This window comes from Rutilus rutilus (genome assembly GCF_951802725.1).
Source record: "Rutilus rutilus genome assembly, chromosome: 7".
Classification (NCBI taxonomy): Eukaryota; Metazoa; Chordata; class Actinopteri; order Cypriniformes; family Leuciscidae; genus Rutilus; species Rutilus rutilus.
The window spans coordinates 24871920-24893380 of record NC_140221.1 but is presented as its reverse complement, the minus strand read 5'-3'; the positions used below and the strand labels follow the sequence as shown (position 1 = coordinate 24893380).

The 21461-nt window shown below is 37.8% G+C and overlaps 1 protein-coding gene across 1 annotated transcript; it reads right to left on the bottom strand.

Moving 5' to 3' along the window:
* Positions 1-4454: 4454 nt before the first annotated feature.
* Positions 4455-18525, bottom strand: arhgap35b (Rho GTPase activating protein 35b). Its single transcript, XM_084413375.1, has 7 exons — positions 17812-18525; positions 6660-10627; positions 6347-6488; positions 5875-5952; positions 5488-5619; positions 5193-5298; positions 4455-5101 (listed from the first exon to the last, which is right to left on the bottom strand). The coding sequence occupies exons 2-7, from the start codon at positions 10386-10388 to the stop codon at positions 4735-4737; spliced, it is 4554 nt and encodes a 1517-aa protein (XP_084269501.1). The 5' UTR covers positions 10389-10627; positions 17812-18525; the 3' UTR covers positions 4455-4734.
* Between the last annotated feature and the right edge of the window lie 2936 nt (positions 18526-21461).

Here is a 21461-nt window from a genome sequence, read left to right as displayed (position 1 = left end):
TAGATTCAAAAATATATATATATATATAAAAAAAAAAAATCTTACCCCAAACTTTTGAACATTAGCCTACTGTATAACCAGTATTGGCATAACATTTAAACTATGATTATGTACCAAGTCCATCAGTATCTAAAGGTAACAATGAGAAACAAAAAAACTGAGAACATTATACATGTAACAAAATTTATTTATTGTTTGTTGTCATTTATTTAAAGTCCTCCTTTCCTGACCCTCTTTCATCACAGGATAATTTTTTTTCCCAACTTAATTAAATACATTATTTTTTTTTATTTTTTTTTTAATCAGACTCGAAATTCTGAAATACTGAAACCAGCAAAAAACTCCCTGTATAGACCCTCGGTCATGCATGCTACCTATACTAGCCTAACACCATTAAAAAAAGCTTAAATAAGAAGCAAGAGACTAAGCACCAAGACTTTTTTCTTTTCTTCATATATGAAAGAAACAACGTTTTCAATTACGTTCAACGAAAAAGCCGGTGTGTTTTGCACTTCTAACACAACCAGGCCACCACTACAGTAATTCTGGAAAGTCCTTCAATTGAGTTTTACAAACGATACTAGGTTAGCCCTGTGATATAGCCACACTGCCAGCTAAATTTCTCACACGCCTCCCCAAAACGTTTATTTATTTTTTTAAGCATAACACAAAGGCTGTGTTTCTCTGCAACATGAAAGGAAATAAACCAACTACTCATAGCAGAAAAAGCTGCTAATTAATAAAAACTAAAGGCACCAGGAAGAGGATGAAACGAGGTGGTCAAGAGTCTAGACCCTTCTCTCACAAACTAGCCCACATTCAAAAATCTAGTAGCTATGAACAGGTTCTCTCTTTAATTTAAATTTTTAATTCTGAAACTGCTCATATATTCATTAAACATACCTGCTGATCACCTTACAGCCACAAGAGGGTAGCAGAACATTCATTTACAAAGATCAAGGGTTGTTAAATTATTATGAACTGACCCTTGATATAACTTGCATTCAATACAGATGATCTGGGTCAGACTCTTTCCGATTACACTAGTGAACTTAAAATAGCTAAATGGCTTAAAAAGAGGCTCAATCATTCTGGTAAATTCAAGTAAAAAATTTAGCTGAAAGTAGCAATTAAGGGGCCAAGCACAAAGAAAAAGCATAAATCACACCAGTATGGCTGGAAGTATCAGACCAACTGTAACAATGAGTAATTAATGACTTTTTAAGAGGAATTTAGTCAAAATCGTTATTAAAAACATCATAAATACAATCACTAGTAATATGATTAAATGGCTAATCATATTTTACCAATAGTTGGTGCTGTTACCAAACTGATGTGTGGTCAGTGTGAGGTGACAAATGACACACATAATGTTTGGGGTCAATATGTCAAAGCTTTGGAGAGATACAGCCTCAGATGCAGTTTGGCATTATGCCATCAAATTCATTGATGCAAGGAACAAAAACATCTACTGCCAGGAACACCATAACTTTTTGCAAGCATGGTCAGATGATCATCAGACTTGATTTTGATGAAAATCTGACAAATGGATTAGTATGTTTTAAAAGAAAATCAAAATCTGACTATGGCAAATTTGGTATCTATGTTCTCGGCATGACCCAGTGAATATAATAAGACCAGTTTCAACAGATAATAGGCAAAGCTAATCAAAAGCTGGTAGAAGTTTTTTGAAATTTCATTATAATTTGGCCACAAGGTGGCACTGTCTCGAAACCTTTTGAGAAACTTCAGCGCATGGTGACAATGGAACATACCAAGTTTCATAACGATGTCAATACGTTCGTAAAATATAGCTTTTTACAACAAAAATCTACATGGCCGACGGCCAAAATGGGCAATGTCATTTGACATGGTGCATCAAATCTAGAGACCAGTTTTGTGATTTTTTTTTTTTTTTTTGCCAAAACATTTAGAAATGAGCAAAAATAGCCATTTTTTGAGAATTTTTTAGAACATAGCGGTTCTATGGGCTGCTATAGACTCAAGAGAAGAAGAAGAAGAAGAAGACGAAGAAGACGACTAGTATGGATACTATGGGTGCCTATGAACCTTCAGTGCTTGGCCCCTAATTACAAGTCAGAGGAATTATCGAAATTTATCAGAAAATGGCAGATCAGAATTTCCAAAACCATCACTTGTATCCCAGAATTTTGACTAAAGCTCATCTAGCAGTTTCTAGGGCAAGTTCATTTATTCAAGGTAAGTAAACTCAGCAGGACAGATATTGTGAGGCGCAGCTTTGCACACTTTGATTGTTTAAATGACTCCTAATTCTGCAGCATCACACCTAATCAGGGTTATGCCAGTATTCCATATTGTGGCTTCAACACAATGCAACAGCAGACAGAGAATAATAAACAAGTTCTCATACTCAGACTTTTAGGAGATAATAAAAATAAAAAAACAAAAGTAAAAATCATAATGTCTACTTCTACAAACACTTCTACTTAATAGAACATTTCATGGCACTCTTGAAGGGCCTCAATTCTTGAACCATTATGATAACCATCGCAGTTACCCATCATTTTCTTGACTAATCACATTAGCTTGAAGAGAAATTTCACTCTTACAAGTATAACACATACAAGATGGCTGTATCAACACCTGGACTAGCTGCTAATTCTAGAGTTTTCAAGCAGTTTGCTTAAAATCTCAATATGAAAGGAAAATAGTACACTTCAAGTAAAGTTGGGATTCTTACAGTTTTGTTCAGCCTGGTAGAAAAGCAGCAGATACACAGAATGAAGAGGATTATGAATCAAAACATTTTCAAATCATCAAAGATTTGCCATATGGGCTATTTGTCAAGTATTTTAGTTGAATCTGACATACTCATCCCCAACCCCATCATCAAAATATGTACAACTGCTGTTTCAACCCTCGTCAGCCATATTGCACTACTTTGGTACTTCAGCTTTTCTACCTTGGCTGGATAGAAATAGGAAGTGGCATTTCAAGCAAAATATGTTCAGGAGTAATTTCCTTCACATTAGAAGATTTGTGGTTTAAGAGAAGAAAAAAAGAAGGTAATATGGTAATATACATACAATCTATACTTGATGAATCATTGTGTCTTTATACATCATGGATTTGTCCATAAGAGTTTAGACAGAACATAAGATGGTAGAAGCAGAAGAGGCAAATTGTGTCATTCCAATTGAGTTAAATGGAGAAGACAATGTAAAATAGGTGATTTAAGGTCCACGTTAGTCAGAATTCAGGCTGTACAGGAGGTCCAAAACCATAATAGTGGACAAAAGACATTACTAATGAATGCAGATTCATCAAAAGTGAATGTTAGTCCAGGATTGGGCTAAATCTGTGTGACAATTCCACATTCACCTTGAAAAAGTCCATTGATCTTTTAAACATGGTGGCAAAAATGTAAACCAATCATTATTCATTGTCACGGTTCACAATACAGGTCTATATAAAAAGACAAAAAAAGTGCTTTAGATTAAGTAAAAACGATGAAGTTCTCAAACCAGTCAGACTAGGCATCATTAAAAGGCCTTCAATATGTTTTTTTTTTGTTTTTTTTAACTTGAGTCCAAAATTAAGGTATAAGGGTTTTGAGTTGCTGATTCAGAGTCTAAAGTTTAAGTGTCAGAGTAAATCTACAGTCTCAGTAACCTCAAGCCCCTCACTAGCTCGAACTGGAAGTGCATTCCTTAAAACCATGTGATATCTCTGCCATTTAAATCGGAGCCTTCAAAGAAAGGGCACGTACACTCCCATTAGGTGAATTTATGAGCAAAGATCCACAGGAGACACCTCCTTCTAGGTCACCTTCTAGGCTATCAGGTGTCAGAACTTCAAGTCTTGAAAGCAAGGAATAAAAATGTCCTCCAAAATCCATGGTACGTTTAAAGTTCGTATAACTTAAAATAGAGGCATGGGATAGAAACCAACAATGGTTGAGTGGAACACAACAGCCAGGCAAAGTGGTGAATATGGTTGCAGCTAAAGTGATTTCATTCTTCTTGAAATAGAGTAAGAGAAAAATGAAGTTAAATCTATTATTCTCAACAACAAAAAAAGTGCTTCATGGTTTTCATGACTATAGTGTCCTCTATATCACAGATCCATGTAGAGATGTAAAGAGAAAGAATAGAAAGAGAACATGTACTGTTGTAAAATGAATGCAAGCCTTCTACTGAGAGGAAGAAAACAGGAATATTGTAAAGTCCTTCAAAACGGTTCATATCCTTCTTGATTAGAATATCTATATTCACTCTCAGGAAAATAACACCATCCCCTTCTGTAATAAACTACATGAAGGCCAGTGCTGACATGGTAATTGAAGTCTTGGTTACACACTAATAAAAAGTATGTTCATAAGCACACAGACCTTCATCTGGTCTTAATAACTGTAGATCAGTCCTATAAAGAGTTTAGATACAAGCCAAATCAAACACACCTGAACCAGATAATCAAGGTTTTGGGGTACATTAAAAATTACAGACATATATTAGAGCAGACTGGAACTAAACTCTGCATGAAGGTGGATTTCAAGGAGCAGGACTGAGCATCCCTGATGCAAGTACTGAGAGATCAGCACAAATTTTTCCACATACAACACTGACCTAAACAAGCTACATGTTTTAGAGGCATTTAGATGTGTGTGTGCAGAGTGTGTATGCAGATGTGTAAGCATGCATTGAAGTTTGTGTGTGTGTGTATATAGTTGACTAAATAACAGGCCACATTTTCTCACAGCGTTTGTGGTTCTGCAGGGGCTGTGTGAGGGCTCTGGGGGGGAGAATGTGGTGGAGACTGCAAAAGGGGGGTAAAATGTGGGGTCGGAGGGCAGTAAGAAGGGGCGGCTGTGGGGGATGGGGGCAATCCGGAGGGCACCAGTGGTCCAGGGAGTCCAAAGGGACCAGTGGGTGACTCAGCAGGAGGCTGGTTGTAAAAGAAGAAAGCACACTGATGGATGAATGTCTCGATGATTGTCTGGTAGGTGCGCGTGGCTGTCAGGGCATCCATAGAGGTGAAGTCTGGCCGCATTAGTGTCGGCCAGAAACAGATGGAGAGATTCTCACTGGTCATTAAGTTGACTCTGTTCCACTGACTAACCCTGAGAGAAAGAAACGGGAAGATAAGGTTAAGAGTCTCTCCACTTTAACTGATCTCTAAAAGTTTGTAACTGCAGGTGGTCTGACACTCACTTGTTTAGATGGCTCATTACATATTTAAAGACATCAAAATTCTCCCTGGGAAATCGTCTTAACACATCCTTCATTGTGTGAAGCCTCTGTTCTCGATCATTAATTTCTATGCAAAAAAAAAAAAAAAAAACTTGATTATTCCACAGGCTTAGACAGGCACTGTGTTATGGATGACATAACACCCAATTTTGCTACACTTGCATGCAACATTTTAATAGTTTAGAATTCAAGTGGATGCATTTACATTATTATATTCTTCACAAATGCATTTAAAGAATGCTAAGTGAAATCTTACTGAAAGCTTCCACCAGTTCTTCCTGAGAGCTATAAGGAACCAGAGGTTCAGGCAGCTCAGAGAAGAAACTTTTCATTGCCCCAGCAACTGTGTTCACAGTGAAGTCCTTCTCCACAAGGTCCAGATTGTGGTCTAAGACAAATTAACAAAGTGAGAGTGATAGAGTGAGGTATAGAAAGAAAGGAAGATCAAGAGCAGAACTTATCCATCAATCATTTTTAGTGTGGAATATTACAAATAGAATGAATTTATTAAAAGCTTTCACATGCTGTTAACCTGCACACATACACACTATATTTAGCCATGCGTGCCTTAAAACCACGTAAATCCACTAACAAAACTGTAACCCACAACAATTATGAAGTATTGAAATCCTTCCAAACTTACCTTGTTCAAACTGTCTCTGCGTGCTCTCTATCTCTGCCTTATTCCCACTTACCCTGTAGATACCCTCTGTTGTCAAACCTGAGAGAGAGATTTGATTAACAAGACAATTTCGAGGCAAGTCATCTTCCCTCAAAATGGACTCTTAAACATTTTAAGACATTAAGTGCTAGTCACTCTACTTTAAGTGTCCAAAATTATTTTACAAACTACTTCATACAGGTCTAATACCGCAGCTATTAAAAAAGCTAAAAAGTTCTTAAATTCACATTAACATGGTTCTACAATCTTTATTATAAGGCCATAGCTGAAACACAGTAAAACTACGAGCAATACTATGCTGTGGTGTGATTTATGACAGCTACAGCCCATTAAGCATCTAATTTTAACTGGACACTGCGATAATGATAAGCTTATATGGTTCCCTAAGCACAACTGTTATGGGGTGAGTAGGTTGGTGAAACAGCAACTGTACCTGTGGCTTCAATATAACGAATACACTTGTCAATGAAAACCGGAATAGGTCGTTCAAGGGAAACCACATTCACCAGAGGCACCCCGAAGTAGTTACTCTCCAAAGGCTTAGAGATAGAATGGCGAGGCTTTGGTCTAGTTTTCTACAAACAGAAAGACAAATACAGATTATTTCACAATTATACAAGACTCCTTTAATGAAGCCTTAAAAGCTTCCCAAGCTAAAAAAACAAACATTTAATTTAAATATCACAATGTTAAAAACAGACGAGCATACTTTAAAAAGCCATGCAAAATAAATAAATAAATCTTACTTTGCCTGGTCGGCGAAGACTTTTCAGTATGTTCCTCTTTTTAGGATCTTCTCCTTCTTCATTGAGTATGTCTGTCTTCAGTGCTGAAACATCATCGTCTTTTGACCTTGTGAGTGTGCCAATCTCATCATCACTACCAATGGAAAAACTAGTGCGGAAACTGCTGAACTTCCCCAGACGTTTGGAACGATCACGGTAGAGCCGTGGCTTTACCCTTGCTGCTGAAAATTTGCGACGTCTCTCCAACGAGCTGCCATCCCCTTCACTGTCTGAACCATTGCCTCCTCCATTAGAATGGATCCGATTGGAATTGCGGATGGTAATAATTTTGCCCTGTGTGCTGTCATGTGGCACAGAATATATGCTGTCCTCGTAGCTGGGGCGTGGCTTAGAGACAGCATCCATTGGCTCAGCATAGTCTGAAGGATCGTAATCTCCTCCTAGAGGCCATGTCACATTGGATGTAAGTGAACGCCGATGGCTGACTGCATCTACATACGGGTTGAAATTTGGTTTTCTAAGGTCAAATGTGACACTAGGCTTGGGTCTCACTTGTGGAGGAACTTTATTATTTAGCTTGTTTTCAAATGTGCTAAGGTCAGAGATCACAGAGAATGTGTCACCTGAGTCCAGGTCAGGCAGTTTGAATCCACCATGAGAGGTGAGTGTACCATCATGGTAAGGCGGGGAAGCTTCCATGTCTTCCTCAGAATCTAACAGCATTGTGACAGGGCTTGGTGAGCCACAGTGTGGTGAATACACATTCTCATTTGTGCTACTGGCTTCTGCAATGTTTTCATACATATGACTGGCCTCAACAATGGTTCTCTTTTCTAATACCTCTGTGAAAAATTGTTCCAATAGGTCTAGTTTGTGAAGTCCTCCAACAACTCCACCAGGGCCACAGACAATACTGCAAAACCGTCCCTCAAGTTCATGGGCCAGTTCTTCACCTTGGACTAACATCTCATGCACAGATTCAGAGTCCAGCAGCTCAGTCCGGGTTTCTCCCACTGCAAGCAGCTGTACTGGTATGATGTCCTGAACCTCACACAAAAAGGCACACAGGGTTTCAAAAGAAGCCTTGCGGCTAGCAGAGTATACAGCGATGTAGCCATGGACCAGCCGACTCTTACGTGTGGCAAAAGAAGAGTGGTATGACAGTAGGGACAATTCAATTGTATGCTTGTGTCCACCAATTGTTTGTTCTAGCAGCACTGAAGTGCCACTTGTTTGGGGAGAGGTCGGCTTGCAATGCTGAGGAAGCAGGAATGGAGCAAGAAGTTGATCAATGTCGTAGGAGTCTCCACACATTAGGCACAAGACAATACGTAATTCAGCCTCTGGGCTCTGGTCCTGCTGTAAGTCTCGAATACAAGGAGGCAGCGGAGGTGCAGGTGGAGAACAGCTACGAAATGTAGAAGTCCTCCTTGTTTCAAGTAGAACCTTTAAAACCTGGTTGATCTGCTTTTCATTCACATTTCTCCCATAGCCAGTGCCTGGGGAGGCAGGTTCCAGGTAGTTACAATGCAGTTTTACGGCTACCTGCTGACCCTGTGAGATTAATGCTTGAGCAGTCTCGCCACCAATGTCACCCAGTCCTCCAACACCTCTTTTGGTTACTAATAAGAGTGACAGGGGAAGCTGAGCCATATGGTTGTCCCTTCTGCCAAGCGTGGACTCTCGCAACTTCTCAATACTTTCTACAACATATGACAAGGACTCTTTTGAATTGTATAAACACAGGCATCCATGAGGAGTAAATGTGGATGTATGAAATGAATTAACAGGAAGTCTAACATTGCCCTCAATTGGCCGAAGGACAAGTTCATACATTCTACCTTCAAGCACATAATGATCATCATTGGTACACAGTGCTCGAATCTCATTGGCTAATTCTCTAGCAAGTCCGTCTTTTCCCAGTATAACAAGATTGATTCTATCAACTTTTCCATCAATCAAATGGGTCTTTCCAAAGGAAGGGTATTGTTTTGGGAAGCACGAAACAAGTATTTGCTCAATTTTATGGTCGACACAGTGTGGGCAGTTCGGGCATGTTTCCTTTGTAGGATGATACACAAAATGGATGTGTTTCAGCACTAAAGCATCCCTTTCAGCTTGCAATTTCTGAAGTGCCTTGAAGCGTTGTTCTTCACCTAACACTTCTTGAATTGCTCCCATTTTCTCTTTACTAGGTTTGGCATCAAGCTCAAGTTCATAGAAGAGTTCAGAGTACTCTAGCAAAAGCTCCTGAAAATCTTCTTTTGCCCTGTCTATGATTGCTTTCTGGTGCCGGTTATAAATGTCCAAATATTCTGGCTCTTCAAGCCACTGGTAGAAGTCTTCGTTCATGATGAAGCTTCGGGCCTCTTCCCAGGGTTTGCCAGGGGTAACGAAAGGGGAAGATGCTAATTTTGCTTTGAACTCATGACGCATCTGGGCACGCTTGCATTCATTGCGCAAGTGTTCAAGGTGTGCATCAAAGATTATTTCAGCAGCCGTCGTGTCTAGCACATCAAAGGGGATGCGCTCATCCTCCATGTTATCAAGATGTGGCGTGTCCTCCCATGGCGCATCGTCCAGTACCACAAACCAATGATCAAAGTCTTTTTTAGACTCAAGGACCTTTTGGACCCCAGACCAGCTCAAATGCTCAATTTCATCCAACTCGGACACCAAGCTACTTAAGGCGAGTGGAAGAGCGCTCAAGTATGCTTTACGACGCTTTTCAATATGCTCCTGTTTTAGCCGGTGAATGTGTTGTTGAAATAGCTTCTTAGCTTTACCTGTACCTTCTAAAAATACATACTCCTTGTATTCAGGTGAAGTCTGCATTCGTCGGCTGATGTTGGGCCAAGTTTCATTGTGATTCTTCACAATGTGGTTCACCAACCACTCATAGCGGTCTTTTGCAGAGGCAATCAGTTGACTCTGGTGTTTCAGTGCCTCAAAGTAAGGTATGATCTTGGGCTTACCTCTTCCCTTATCAATGAGCTGTATCAAGGTAAGGAAAGCCAAGTCAACATTGACATTGGACCGTGCCGAAGTCTCAACAACTTGCAAGTTCTTTTTTGTAATGGCAAATGTATGAGAATCCTTGATATATCGCTCCACACCCTCATCACACTTAGTGAGAACCAGCACAATAGGCTTTTTTGTCTTGCTTAAGTGATTGTACAAGTTGGTGACAAATTTCATTTGATCATCAAAGTTTCGGTTCATACCACGACTGACATCAACACAAAGCAGAAAGCCATCCACCTGCAACTTGCCTTCGGGCATTTGCTTCTGTTCAAAATCTTGCTCCAGTCCCAATTGATCAGTGCAGAAGTACATGAGTTTTTCAGCAGAAGCCAGTTTGGTGGAGGCAGCTCTTTTGATGTAGGGCTGTAATGCTGTGCTGCGATGGGGCTGGAAAGTCTGGTCATCAATGAATTCTGTCTGCTCAACCACATGCATCCTGCAGTCTGCACCATCTTCCAAAACTCTCCCCACCTCTCCCCAAAACAGGAAATGGTCATTGTTGACAACCCGGCCACCAAAGTCACTGGTACTTAGCACAGAAGTGTGATCAAGATGGAAGTCGTCAGCACTAGGGCGGACAAAACGGTTACAAAGGCAGGATTTGCCAACTCCACATTGCCCTTTCTCTTTCTCCGTTCCCGACAGGCCAACAACAACAAGGTTGTAGATAGGCATTCGGGATTCTTGCTTTTTAGCCATCATCATCGTACACAGGCATTCATCTTGCCATTCCCCAAAGGTTGGCAGAGGCAGACTCTTTAAAATGTGTCCATAAAATGTTGAAAGCAGGGCCCTGTATTTGATTTACAATTGAGGCTTTAGTTCTGATGTTTCAATCATCCTTTCAGGTCAAGAAAGTGGCTTGCATTTTTGGCCATATTAGAGGGGACTAATGAGAGATAAGCAGGGGGGCATGGAGAAGTGAAGAAGGAATTGGGGCTAACCTAAATGAGAAAGGGAGAGAGAAAGAACAAACCAATTATCAGCAAAATCATGTGCTTTGGTTACCTAAAAGGAACATTTTAAGAAAATGTAAGCTACTTTAATCATTCTTACAGATATTAAAATACTAAATTAACAGTAACCCTGTAATCCTACATTAAACAACAAACTCCTTAAAGTGCATAACAATCTACATGTATGTATATTGTTTCTTCAATAATGCTAATTTTTGATAATTACAAATCAATTTCTGATTATGGATCATCAGATTGCTTCTTATATTAATCTATTCCTATGCTAGCAAACCTACACAACATTATGTGAATACTAAAAACTAGTTTTTAGCAACAGTTTAATTCAAAATCACTCTACAATCATAATTCACAATCTACTTAAACTTGGCTTCATGAAGTATATGATGTTCCGTATATTTGTGTTTAGTTAACGATTTGCTATTGTTGCACAATTCCCAAAATACCACTTAAAATCAGTGTGCATAATATAATTTTAAAATCTAGACATTTTTAGAGAAATGTCAGATTGTTTCAATGCCAAAAAAGTTAAATCCTTCCAACACACCAGGAATGTTGGAACCAGTATTTTTACACCTGTTTTGTCTGGTATTCAAAATCAGTCAAGAGGGTTTTGTCTGATACCAATCAAGAGATTGACAGAGGAACACAGGAATAGAAAGTAGGAGTCGAAATCACTATTATCATCAACAATATTTAAAGTTTTGGCGTAATGGCATTGGGAGGATCTAAATTAAAATAGAAGACATATTCACAGCAGAGTCATATCTAACAATTAGAGGTGTAACAGATCGTTGTTGATTCGTGATACATACAGGCCAGGCCCTACAGTTCAACGTGCATCCCATTCGAAGATTAGTTGCAAAGTTTAACCATTGAATGAAAGTTTATAATTTCCATGTTTCTATGTTTTGCACTGTTTTCTGTGCGCACACAGAGAGCTACGTTTTAGACAGTGTGTGAAAACAAAATTGAGTCCTCTTTTGATTCTCCTTGTGCTTGAACAGACACCAAAATTTTGCAAAATAGTGTTGGGCAACACTCTTATGATGACCTTGCTCAATCGACCATCGATACGTTTTATTGATCAAATTATCGTGGTTCAAATTAAGTGGTTGTTCATTCCAAATTTCTATATTCAGGTTCTAGATATGGATCATCAAGTTGTATAATATTTAGATCCCCAAGTGGTGCTCAAGCTCCCTTTTGCAAGACATTTTATAGCTTAGTGTTTAAATTTGGCCCATTGCATCAATTCTTATTCAATTCTTAGCGTATGCCCGATAACTTATTCTTAATAATTCTGTGAGACCACACGCTCTGCAGAGCAGGCGAGCAGCACCGACATATCCCAGACCTGCTTTTATTGGTGACAGACAGGTAACGATCGTGTTTGCCCTAAACTTCAACACTGTTTGTCACCGCTGTGAAATTAAACCACTATTAAAAAATAGAGGTCGGCTGATAGCGGATTTTACAGATAACGATAACTAGGTTGGACCACACTGGCCGATAACAGATTATTCAACTGATAGTTTTTTAATTGGATACTGAATGAAACCAAACATAGCAGCTCAAGTAAAATATGCTGAACTTTATTACAAAAAAAAAAAAAAAAAAAAACAGTACTGACACATGAAAAAGTACTGTACTTTATAAATGAAATAAATATATAAATATTAATCTCTGTAAAATTAGTCTCTGATGTCCCCAGAGTGTGTATGCGAAGTCTTAGATCAAAATACCCCACAGATCCTTTTTTACAGCATGTTAAAATTGCCATTTTTGGGGGGGGGGGGGGTGAGAAAAAATGCACTGTTTTTGTGTGTGTCCCTTTCTCCTCTCAAGCAATGATTATGTCAGAACAGAAACTGTCAGTAGCGGTGTTCATTTCGACCCATAGTAATAATGGCAGAAAATATATGCTGTATGGAGATAGAACAGGTATAGTAATTGTGGTTATAGCGTATTTGTCATCTTGCTTTTATCCACTATTAGTACAAGCCTGTTGTACCGAACCCCATCCATAAGACGGCAAAAATTTACCAATGAGTTTTATGAAGTTTATTGGACTTAACACAAAAGATGAAGCGTCAGTTTTCACTCCAGAAAGTCACCGCAAGAGCTGAATAAAACAGTACAATTAGTGCGTATTAAAGTCTTATCCATAATCTCTCTCTCTCTCTCTTGCATTATCATCAACATACACAGCGAATTACACAAAAACACACTTGCTACAACTAACAGTAAACAAATATATACAGACCTTTTCAGGGGTGCTTAATAAACTGATAAACTTTATATCCGTAAAACAACTCCTATGAACTGTAATAAAGTGTGCGCTCTCCCTTCCATTACTGCCGTGACCAGTAGGCCTAGATGTCTCCGTAGACTATAAGCTGGATCAAGAACAGTTGGTACAGATCCATCCTCAAGTAACAACTTTTTAGCAAAGCCTGCTTTATACAGACCCTCGTTCACAAAGCAGTCTGGTGTAAAATGATTTGTGCAAACAAATGCATTTAGGTAGATTGGGGGGCGCATCCCCTCAGATATCGGGAGTAAATAACGACTGCTGTGTTCATTCTTACATCCAACAACAGAACACCTAAATCGCTTAGGAGACATTCTTGTCTACACCTGGTCCGGCATCAAGACAATGGCGGACTGTGTACAGCTCACTCAGGGCGGGTTTATGCTAAAACGGCAGTGTAAGTCAACAGTCATGGGAGAGGCCTGTGCAAAGTGATGTCACTTTGCCCAGAATCTGCGAACAGCCTGTTCTGAGACAGTGCTTATGATTTATGGGGATAAAAAAAAAAAAGCACTGGGTGAAATTTTATCATTATAGGGTGGTTGTGTAAAATGTACACACACTGCCAACACACATTTTTGTTCGAATACCATGCAAAAGTGAATTTTGCATTATAGGTCCCCTTTAAAGCCATGTAAAGACAAATATTTTGCTGAAAAATGCACAATATTCCAGCCAAGGGTGAAGTCAATATGCACATTAACAACGACAAATATCATGTAATTTAATGGAAACTCTGTGACTGGCGCTCTACGTGGCACGGGAGGATTTTGAACGGCTTAGTTGTAGCTGGGCATTGTCGGTGTGTGTACCCTCAAAACAATGTTTGAAATTTAAAGAACTGAAATTTTATGCGTTTCTGATTTGTTTATGTTTCTGTCAGATGCATAAACATATCAATTTGCTTTCTCACGTCACTAGCTTTAAATATGCAACTTCGCTGGCTAACGAATGCAAAAAAGTGACCAACTGGATATAAACTAATGCAAATAGATGGTAACAATCGTGACTAAACATTTGGGTCGGACATGAGTGTATTTTTAATCACATTGTTTTACTTGAGGTACTAATGTTAGCATCCTCTCAGCTTTGTCGAAAAACATACTGCTGTTCTCCACTAATGCAGCATCTAGTCAACAAATTAATTACTTGAATTAAAAACATATACCTGTATATATCCTGTATACATACCATTTTGTTGTCTGTTTTAAATCTGCATCTGAAGTGTCCAGCTCTGTGCAGCGTACAGTGTCACGTGTCAAAACAAACTCCACGAGGCGTCAGTGATTTTGCCTCTAAAGGCCACTCTCGTACTGCATAATGACAACAGACCCTTCTCTGGCACTCAATCAACGGGCGCAACACGGTAAAATTATCAGTATGTTTTTTTACCGATAGTTCCAGGAATCGGTTATCAGTTCCCATTAATCGGTCAACCTCTATTCAAAGCATCTCAATACAGCCAGCTTATTAGGCAATAGCCCTCCATTAAGCTTAACAATAAGCAAGCTAGTCGGAGGTAGTGCAAGGTTGGAAATGCCACCAAAATTAACAAAAATGCCCCAAAGATAATAATTGCCCTTGTATGAGTTCTAGTATTTTGTGTTTGTAACATAATTAAAAATCCTGCATTGCTGGTCACCAGCATAAGGCAGGCTTTGCATGATGCGGACCATATACACCAGTTCAGTTTTCCTTGAGAACAAGAGTGCTTGATTACAAATTTGATATTTAATACCATAGTTCAATAAACAATAAGTTGATTATTTGATTTAAATATTTTTGGACAACGTAGTAAATTTTTACTGTTTTTGTTCTATTCTGCCAACTAAAATATTTCCAAACCAAGCTATAAAGTGGCACAACAAAGGCTGTCCCAATTTGAAGGCTCCTCCAAATGTGTCCTTCGTTTCCCGTGAAATGAAGGATACAACAGATGGATCCTTTGCGGCCTTGCCTACCCCAGAATTCATTGCGTGCCAGCGACGACAGGTTTTTTTTTAGAGAAATTGTCGAATTACACTTTTAACCTCAAGTATTGAGTTTCAACTTGCTCAAATAGCTAATACAAATGTAATAATAACCCTTTACAGCGGTTCAAATGTTGACATATCTTACTAAGACGCGATAGTTATTATACTCTTTATTATATACAGAAATGGACCATGGTGAACATATTTAGACAGTTTCTGAATCCTGGTGGAGCAGAGAGGGAAAGGTCTCCAAGAAGCAGCAGCGAAATTTAGCAAAATTACTGACCTGTTCAGGGCTTCAAGTGCAGGTCAGTTTTATAAATATTGTAGTTGTAGTTTTGTCTTTGTTAACTTAGCTAAGCATTAAACTGCTAGCAAATGTTAGCAGTAACACCCCATTACTATAGTCTTTCAAAATACTGTATGCTAAAGAACATCATTATTATCTATTGTAAAGTTACAGTAATAATTTAGGAGACAAATATTCACATCGATTTATAGTGTTTGGAGGGAGCTAGGGCAGACAACAACAGATTTTTTTATAAAGATTGTCATGATGTAGTTATTATTGTACTATTTTAAGCATTTAGGAAATTTGTTTTATTATATTTGTATGAAATATAGTTACATTTGGGGTATTCAAGTCATTTTAAGATAAAAAACAACAACAACGGATCATTGCTGGTATTCTGTGACTTTTGGACTATCAAATTTAGAAAATCTCAGTTTTTAAAATATTTTTTTGTGTAATCATGATAAGGTGATGTAAAACATTAGAAAAATTATTTTGGTCAAGCTTGGGTAAATAAATGTAACCACTTATTAAACCAAATAAATGAAATGGAAGATCAAAAATGCCCACACTATTAAGGACAACAGTTTAAAATACTTATGATTTTAATTTATGGGCATTGTGTTTCTTAGACAACTCGTGTTCCTTTGTCCCTTTAAAAGCATATCAGTTAAAAAGTATCAGAAAATACATATATTATGTAAGAATTGTAATTACTTTCTCACAAACAAATGATTTTACATTTTTCGTTTTCAGATACATATGCCTTAGTTTTTAAAGTACTACATTGTCATTATTGATAATCCAAAAAAGTTTCATTGACACTGAATTATGTAAAATTATTGTAAAAAAAAAAGATTTTATGAAATTGAAAAAAAATATCTGCTTAACAGGGTAGACAAATTAATAACAGGGGGAACAAAATAATAACAAGGTTGACAAGTGGTTATACAGAATGGAAGGATTGATGATTTCCTATCTCTCACATTCAACCAATTACAATATTACTTTTATTTGTGCTGGATTTTGATAGGAAACAATCTGTAAAACGTTACCAAAGAATTTACTACACCTTGAAACAAATTACTTTCACAATAATTATGTACACTCTAAATGGCCACTGGACAATTTTAAATTGTGATTTTAAAAATATAATTCCAACAGTGATGTATTAAGGTTGACCACATCAAATTTGAAAGATAAAATGTGTAAAAATAGACAATTAAACTAATAGAGGATCTCACTCACTTTATCAAGTTGTTTTTCCTCCAAAGTGACAAGCTAAAAAATTGTATTATATTTGTTAAATTTAATTTAATCATTTAAAACAATTATACATTAGAGAGAATAATAATCAATACTGATCACATACAGTAAGTATTGTATTTATCATGAAAATGGAGTATGTAAGCCTGGGAACATAGGAAAATGGTGATATGTGGTGGTTCAAATGCTGTAAACAATTCTCACATTATTTTTTAATCAAATTTAATATGCTTGGACTTCAAATGGAGTTCAAAATAAAATTTATTTAGATTATGTTCAAACACAATGAGGTGGTTGTTTTGCAACAAGGTTCTGTTTATAACAATACACCTGCTGGTGAAGAAGTGACAGAAAGAAAGTACGCACATGGAAGAAAGGTATCAGGGGAAATTAAGAGAAGGAAAAGGAAAATGGAAGTGAAGAAGTGCATTTCAAGAGAGAACCTTTCATTATTTTGCATGGGGCCAGTCTAAGGATTTTAACCTTTTTTATGTGATGGCCATACAAAAAAATAGGGTTGTCCATGGTTCCAAAACTGTTGTGGGTGAATGGGATGGCCTGGATGAGTGTGAGATTTCCCAGTCCAGCCCTGGCTGCAGCCCACTGTGTTGTGTTGTTAGGCTTTAACATACATCAAACACTGTTTTGGCTGTATGTGTATAGAAAAAATAAAGACATCACGGCCCACTCTTCAAGCAAAATACACATCTGAAGTTCTGAACCCTAAAGAAAGCAACTGATAAAGGATTTCATCCTTAAAGCCTATAGGCCTAGCATAGCCTAAGCAAGAAATACCAGCTACGTAATGCGTCATGGTTCAGAACTGCCTTCCTACGAGCGGCTCAGCTGTCTGTTTGATACTGCAGTCTGCAACAGAAATTACACTCACTTGTCTGTAACATTTTCCCCACGTAACTTATATAAAACAGGGTATGCGGTTATAATAAATTAGTGCGACTCGTTACGTTCCGTTAGCGTGTTCTACAATTAAATGCTCTGTGATTCTGTCCAGCGTTACATAGCAACTAACAAGGTGCACATCACGTGAGAAAATAGTCTGCCAACTTATAACATTTTGAGATTGTAAGAGTGCAAGATAAATCCGTTTTCAAAGCAACCAAGTCGCTGCCTGCACAACAGACAGCAATCACTTTTATTTAAACGTACAATTTCCCTTCGGTACGACTCTGACGTTACTCCTTATTTAAAGATACTCGATTTATAGGCTTCTTCAGCGGCGACACAGACTAACGTTACTTTGCTCGCTAATATTGATTTTAATGAAATACCGGGGAGAATACATACATACCAGTGCCTTTCTCTGTCCTCCCTTTCCCTTCTCAATCCTCTTCCAGGCCAGCGGGAGAAGGCTTACAACCGGCTCGGCCAATGTTGTTAGAAACCAGAAAGAAAGGAAAACAAAAGACTACGCAAAAAGCCGAGGACATTAAATTCATTGGGGGCTCTGTGATTGTGGCTTGACAGACTTGCAGTTTCCAAGGGATATTTTTGTCAGACGCAACTTACTGATCTCGCGTTAGTATGGAAAGGGCTGGGAAAATCCACCGACGGCTAAACATATCCAAACAAAGAAATGTCCTTTCTTGGAGGCCAGTCGTTTCCGTGCGGGAAAAAGGCTTGTTTTAATGTCTTCCTCCGGCCTAAGCACGTTGCTTTCGGTCAATTATAATGCCCTTTGTTGTGGTCATAAAATGCCATCGTGTGCAGACAGCATGCAACGATGCCTGGCCCTTAACACTGAGACACAACATCCAGTTTTTCGTGGCCAAATCTCGAGCAATATGGGCCACGCATGTCTTTAAATGTTAAAATATATATGTGCGTGTGGGTGAAAGTGGTTGTCCAAGGCTCCCAATAATGGCGGTCCATCCACCCGAACCCAACTCTGAGTCTGCCCTCTTTCGCTCTCCTTTTTTGAGGATAAAAGAGGGTTACTGAGACAGCCGAGACTCGCCCAGTGGCGCATGGACAACAGCACAGCGCTGAGCCAATTACAAGAGCCGAGCTCGAGCGCGCGCACGCGGAGGCAGGCCCGACCTAAAGGAGAAGCAGCATCCTTTCATGGACAGAGAGTGATTGATGTTGTTGCAGATTATTGTGATCGTATATAAAATTCTAAAAATAACTGCGTGACGCAGTATCTCAAACAATGTGAATAAATACTCATGGTCAAAATTCACACTCAGTTACCAAGGTTTTTGAAGATCGGCGATACTCACTTTATTACATATCATTTAATGTTACTTTATGTGCAAATTTATAACGTGATTTCCACAAATCAGACCACAAATTTTTTATGTCATTTTTGTAATTGTGCACATAGGCTCTTGTCAATGGAAAGTAACAATATTCATTAAAAAGTTGTTGAGATCAAAAGTCATCATTAAAGGGTCAGTCATCCTTGGTGAATATATTGAGGTGTCCCATTACCTGAAAAAAACAAAGCAAACAAAAAAACATCAGGTGTGTGATTTTGATTATTGAATATAGGCCTACACATTTGTTGTGAATTTGTGTTTTCATTCAGAGTTTCTGAGATGAATGTGTGTGAGGAGGTAATAAAAGACAATGACATTTTAAAAGCCATTTAAAATTCATTTACGTAATGCTTGCTATAAATATGCTTGTTAAAAGTAAAACATGTTATTGCATGTGCATGCTCTCTCAGTGAAAGTTAATGAACAGGAGGTCAAAGATCACCATTGTCTTCAAATATATAAATATATATATCTGAGAGAGAGAGAGAGAGAGAGAGTGGCACAGGTAAACTACGTTATGGGGGAAAAATGTCCCTACAAAGATGGCAATAAATAAAATCCTTGACCTTGTGGGGACATTTTAGGTCCCCATGAGGAAAACAGCTTGTAATTGTAACAGTGAGTTTTTTTGAAAATGTAAAAATGCAGAAAGTTTGTGATGGGTTTGGGTTAGGGGATAGAATATATAGTTTGTACAGTCTATGGAATGTCCCTATAAAACATGAAAACCCAATGTGTGTGGGTTTTATCTTTTATTGTATCTTTTTACAGTTTGAATATTGTGTGTGCCTTACTTAGCAGATGACTTGTTTCCACAGTTGAGCTTTTTGCCTGCCAGAAAAGATAACATTTGACTATACAAGGATGGTATGTTTGATGGTAATCTTTATTATAATGTATGCAGAGAGGACATGCTGTAGATTGCATAAATCTAGACATACTCACTGAATATGATAGCCATGCCCAAACAGAACAAAACAGCTGCAAAGATCAGCCCACCTCTTCTGATTAACTCATAATCTGGCATAAGCGCACACATAGATTGTTACAAACATGATATCCTCAAAAGTGATCCTAAAGAAAGCTTTGCATGAAAAGTTGTAAAACAACAAAACATTTCAGCTAACATTTTTTTGTTGACTGGCTGATGTGAGCAGGACTGTTCCCTTGAGATATGATAATAGAGATACTAATTTGCAACATTCATACTCACATAAGTCAACTTTAAAATGTGTTGTAAGATTATTCCACAGTTCTGTCAATTTAATTTAAAATAGTATAAGTAACCATCAGACATTCTTACCATAGGTGAAATCAGCATCTGAATACTCAGTTTTTTCTTGAGAGAGAACACACAAAGTGTATCATGTTAACTTAGGCCAAATATTATTCTTACATTCTCTAATAGATGTCTAAATATTTTAAATGGATGAAAAAAGAAAGTCATGCAGGTTTGGACCGACATGATTGTGAGTAAACTATGACAGACTATTCATTTATGAGTCAACTATCCTTTTAATTTGTGTGATATACACCTCTAAAAAAGTTAGTTCTGATAAATACTGATTATCAAAATAGTGCATAAAGTTAAAACAAACTTACCCACTCCCATAGTTAGCAGTGGTGCAGGATCTCAAAGTTTCAGAGTTGATAATTCCACAACTTGTGAGAGAATAAGTGAGAGAGGAGTTTGGGTGTTTACAGGGAGCTTAAACTCTGGAGCGAATGCAAATCAGTAAAACAGGGAGGAGAGAGAGAGAGAGTGCGTGTGCTTCGCAAGTGTGACCTTCAAACCCTTTGCTCTGACCTGTCTTATAAACCTCAAAACACAGACATAAACACAAGCCTTTGGGCCATTTCTTAATATCTAACCACTGAGCAGTGGTGAATGTGCCCTTGCAATAGGCTGACAAGGTCACTGAAGCTCACTGAGAAAGAGGCAGACCATGAGAGACCGATTCAATCTCTGAAGGCCAAATAATCTGCTATAAGATAAATAAAAACATAAATAAGATAAATTCATGATGTTAACTCCAAAAAATTATGTACATTTATTCTTTTAAATGATTTATTTAAATTATTATTTATATTTTGTAAAATACACTATGAAAATTATGTTCTTGAAAATGAAAATTATGGACTCCAAACAGTCCGTTTATCTGTTAGTTCTATTTCAGTGGGTAGTTAAAAATTAATCTGCAATTTTCTAAAGAACAAATAAAAAAGTGTAGAACAAATACATAACTAATTACTTTAGTTTCCAGTGGGTGTATTTATAAAACCAACAGATTGCTTCAGCAGTTATCTCTTGTTTTTTACATAATTGCAAGTGGAAAATAGTGACTCTTCAGTCGCTCCTCTCTTCTGTGCACATACAGCAAGTGTGAGTTTACTCTCTTTCACTTTAATAAGCTGGAAGATAAATCTATCAGAGTATAAAAAGGGACTAAGTCTCGTAAAGTTAATGATTATGACTATGTTAAAAGACCCTGCAAACTTTCACCTTTTCAGAGAGGAAAGAATTTGTCTTCAAGGTCAGTCATTTTAATTTTCTGCAAATGTTGGCTGAAAAGCTCAAATAAAACCATTGCAGCCTGCAGTTTACTCTCAGAGTGGAGGACACTTCTGTTCAATATGCAGCTCCACTGTCTGTACAATTAAAAAGGCAGTAAATGTTTTT

Coding starts and splice junctions, on each gene's coding strand:
- arhgap35b (XM_084413375.1), bottom strand. CDS start 10,388: ATGATGATGGCTAAAAAGCAAGAATCCCGAATGCCTATCTACAACCTT. Junction 5,620..5,874: donor GCAGAGACAGTTTGAACAAG/GTAAGTTTGGAA, acceptor AATTTGTCTTAG/ACCACAATCTGGACCTTGTG. Junction 5,102..5,192: donor GTAATGAGCCATCTAAACAA/GTGAGTGTCAGA, acceptor TCTTTCTCTCAG/GGTTAGTCAGTGGAACAGAG.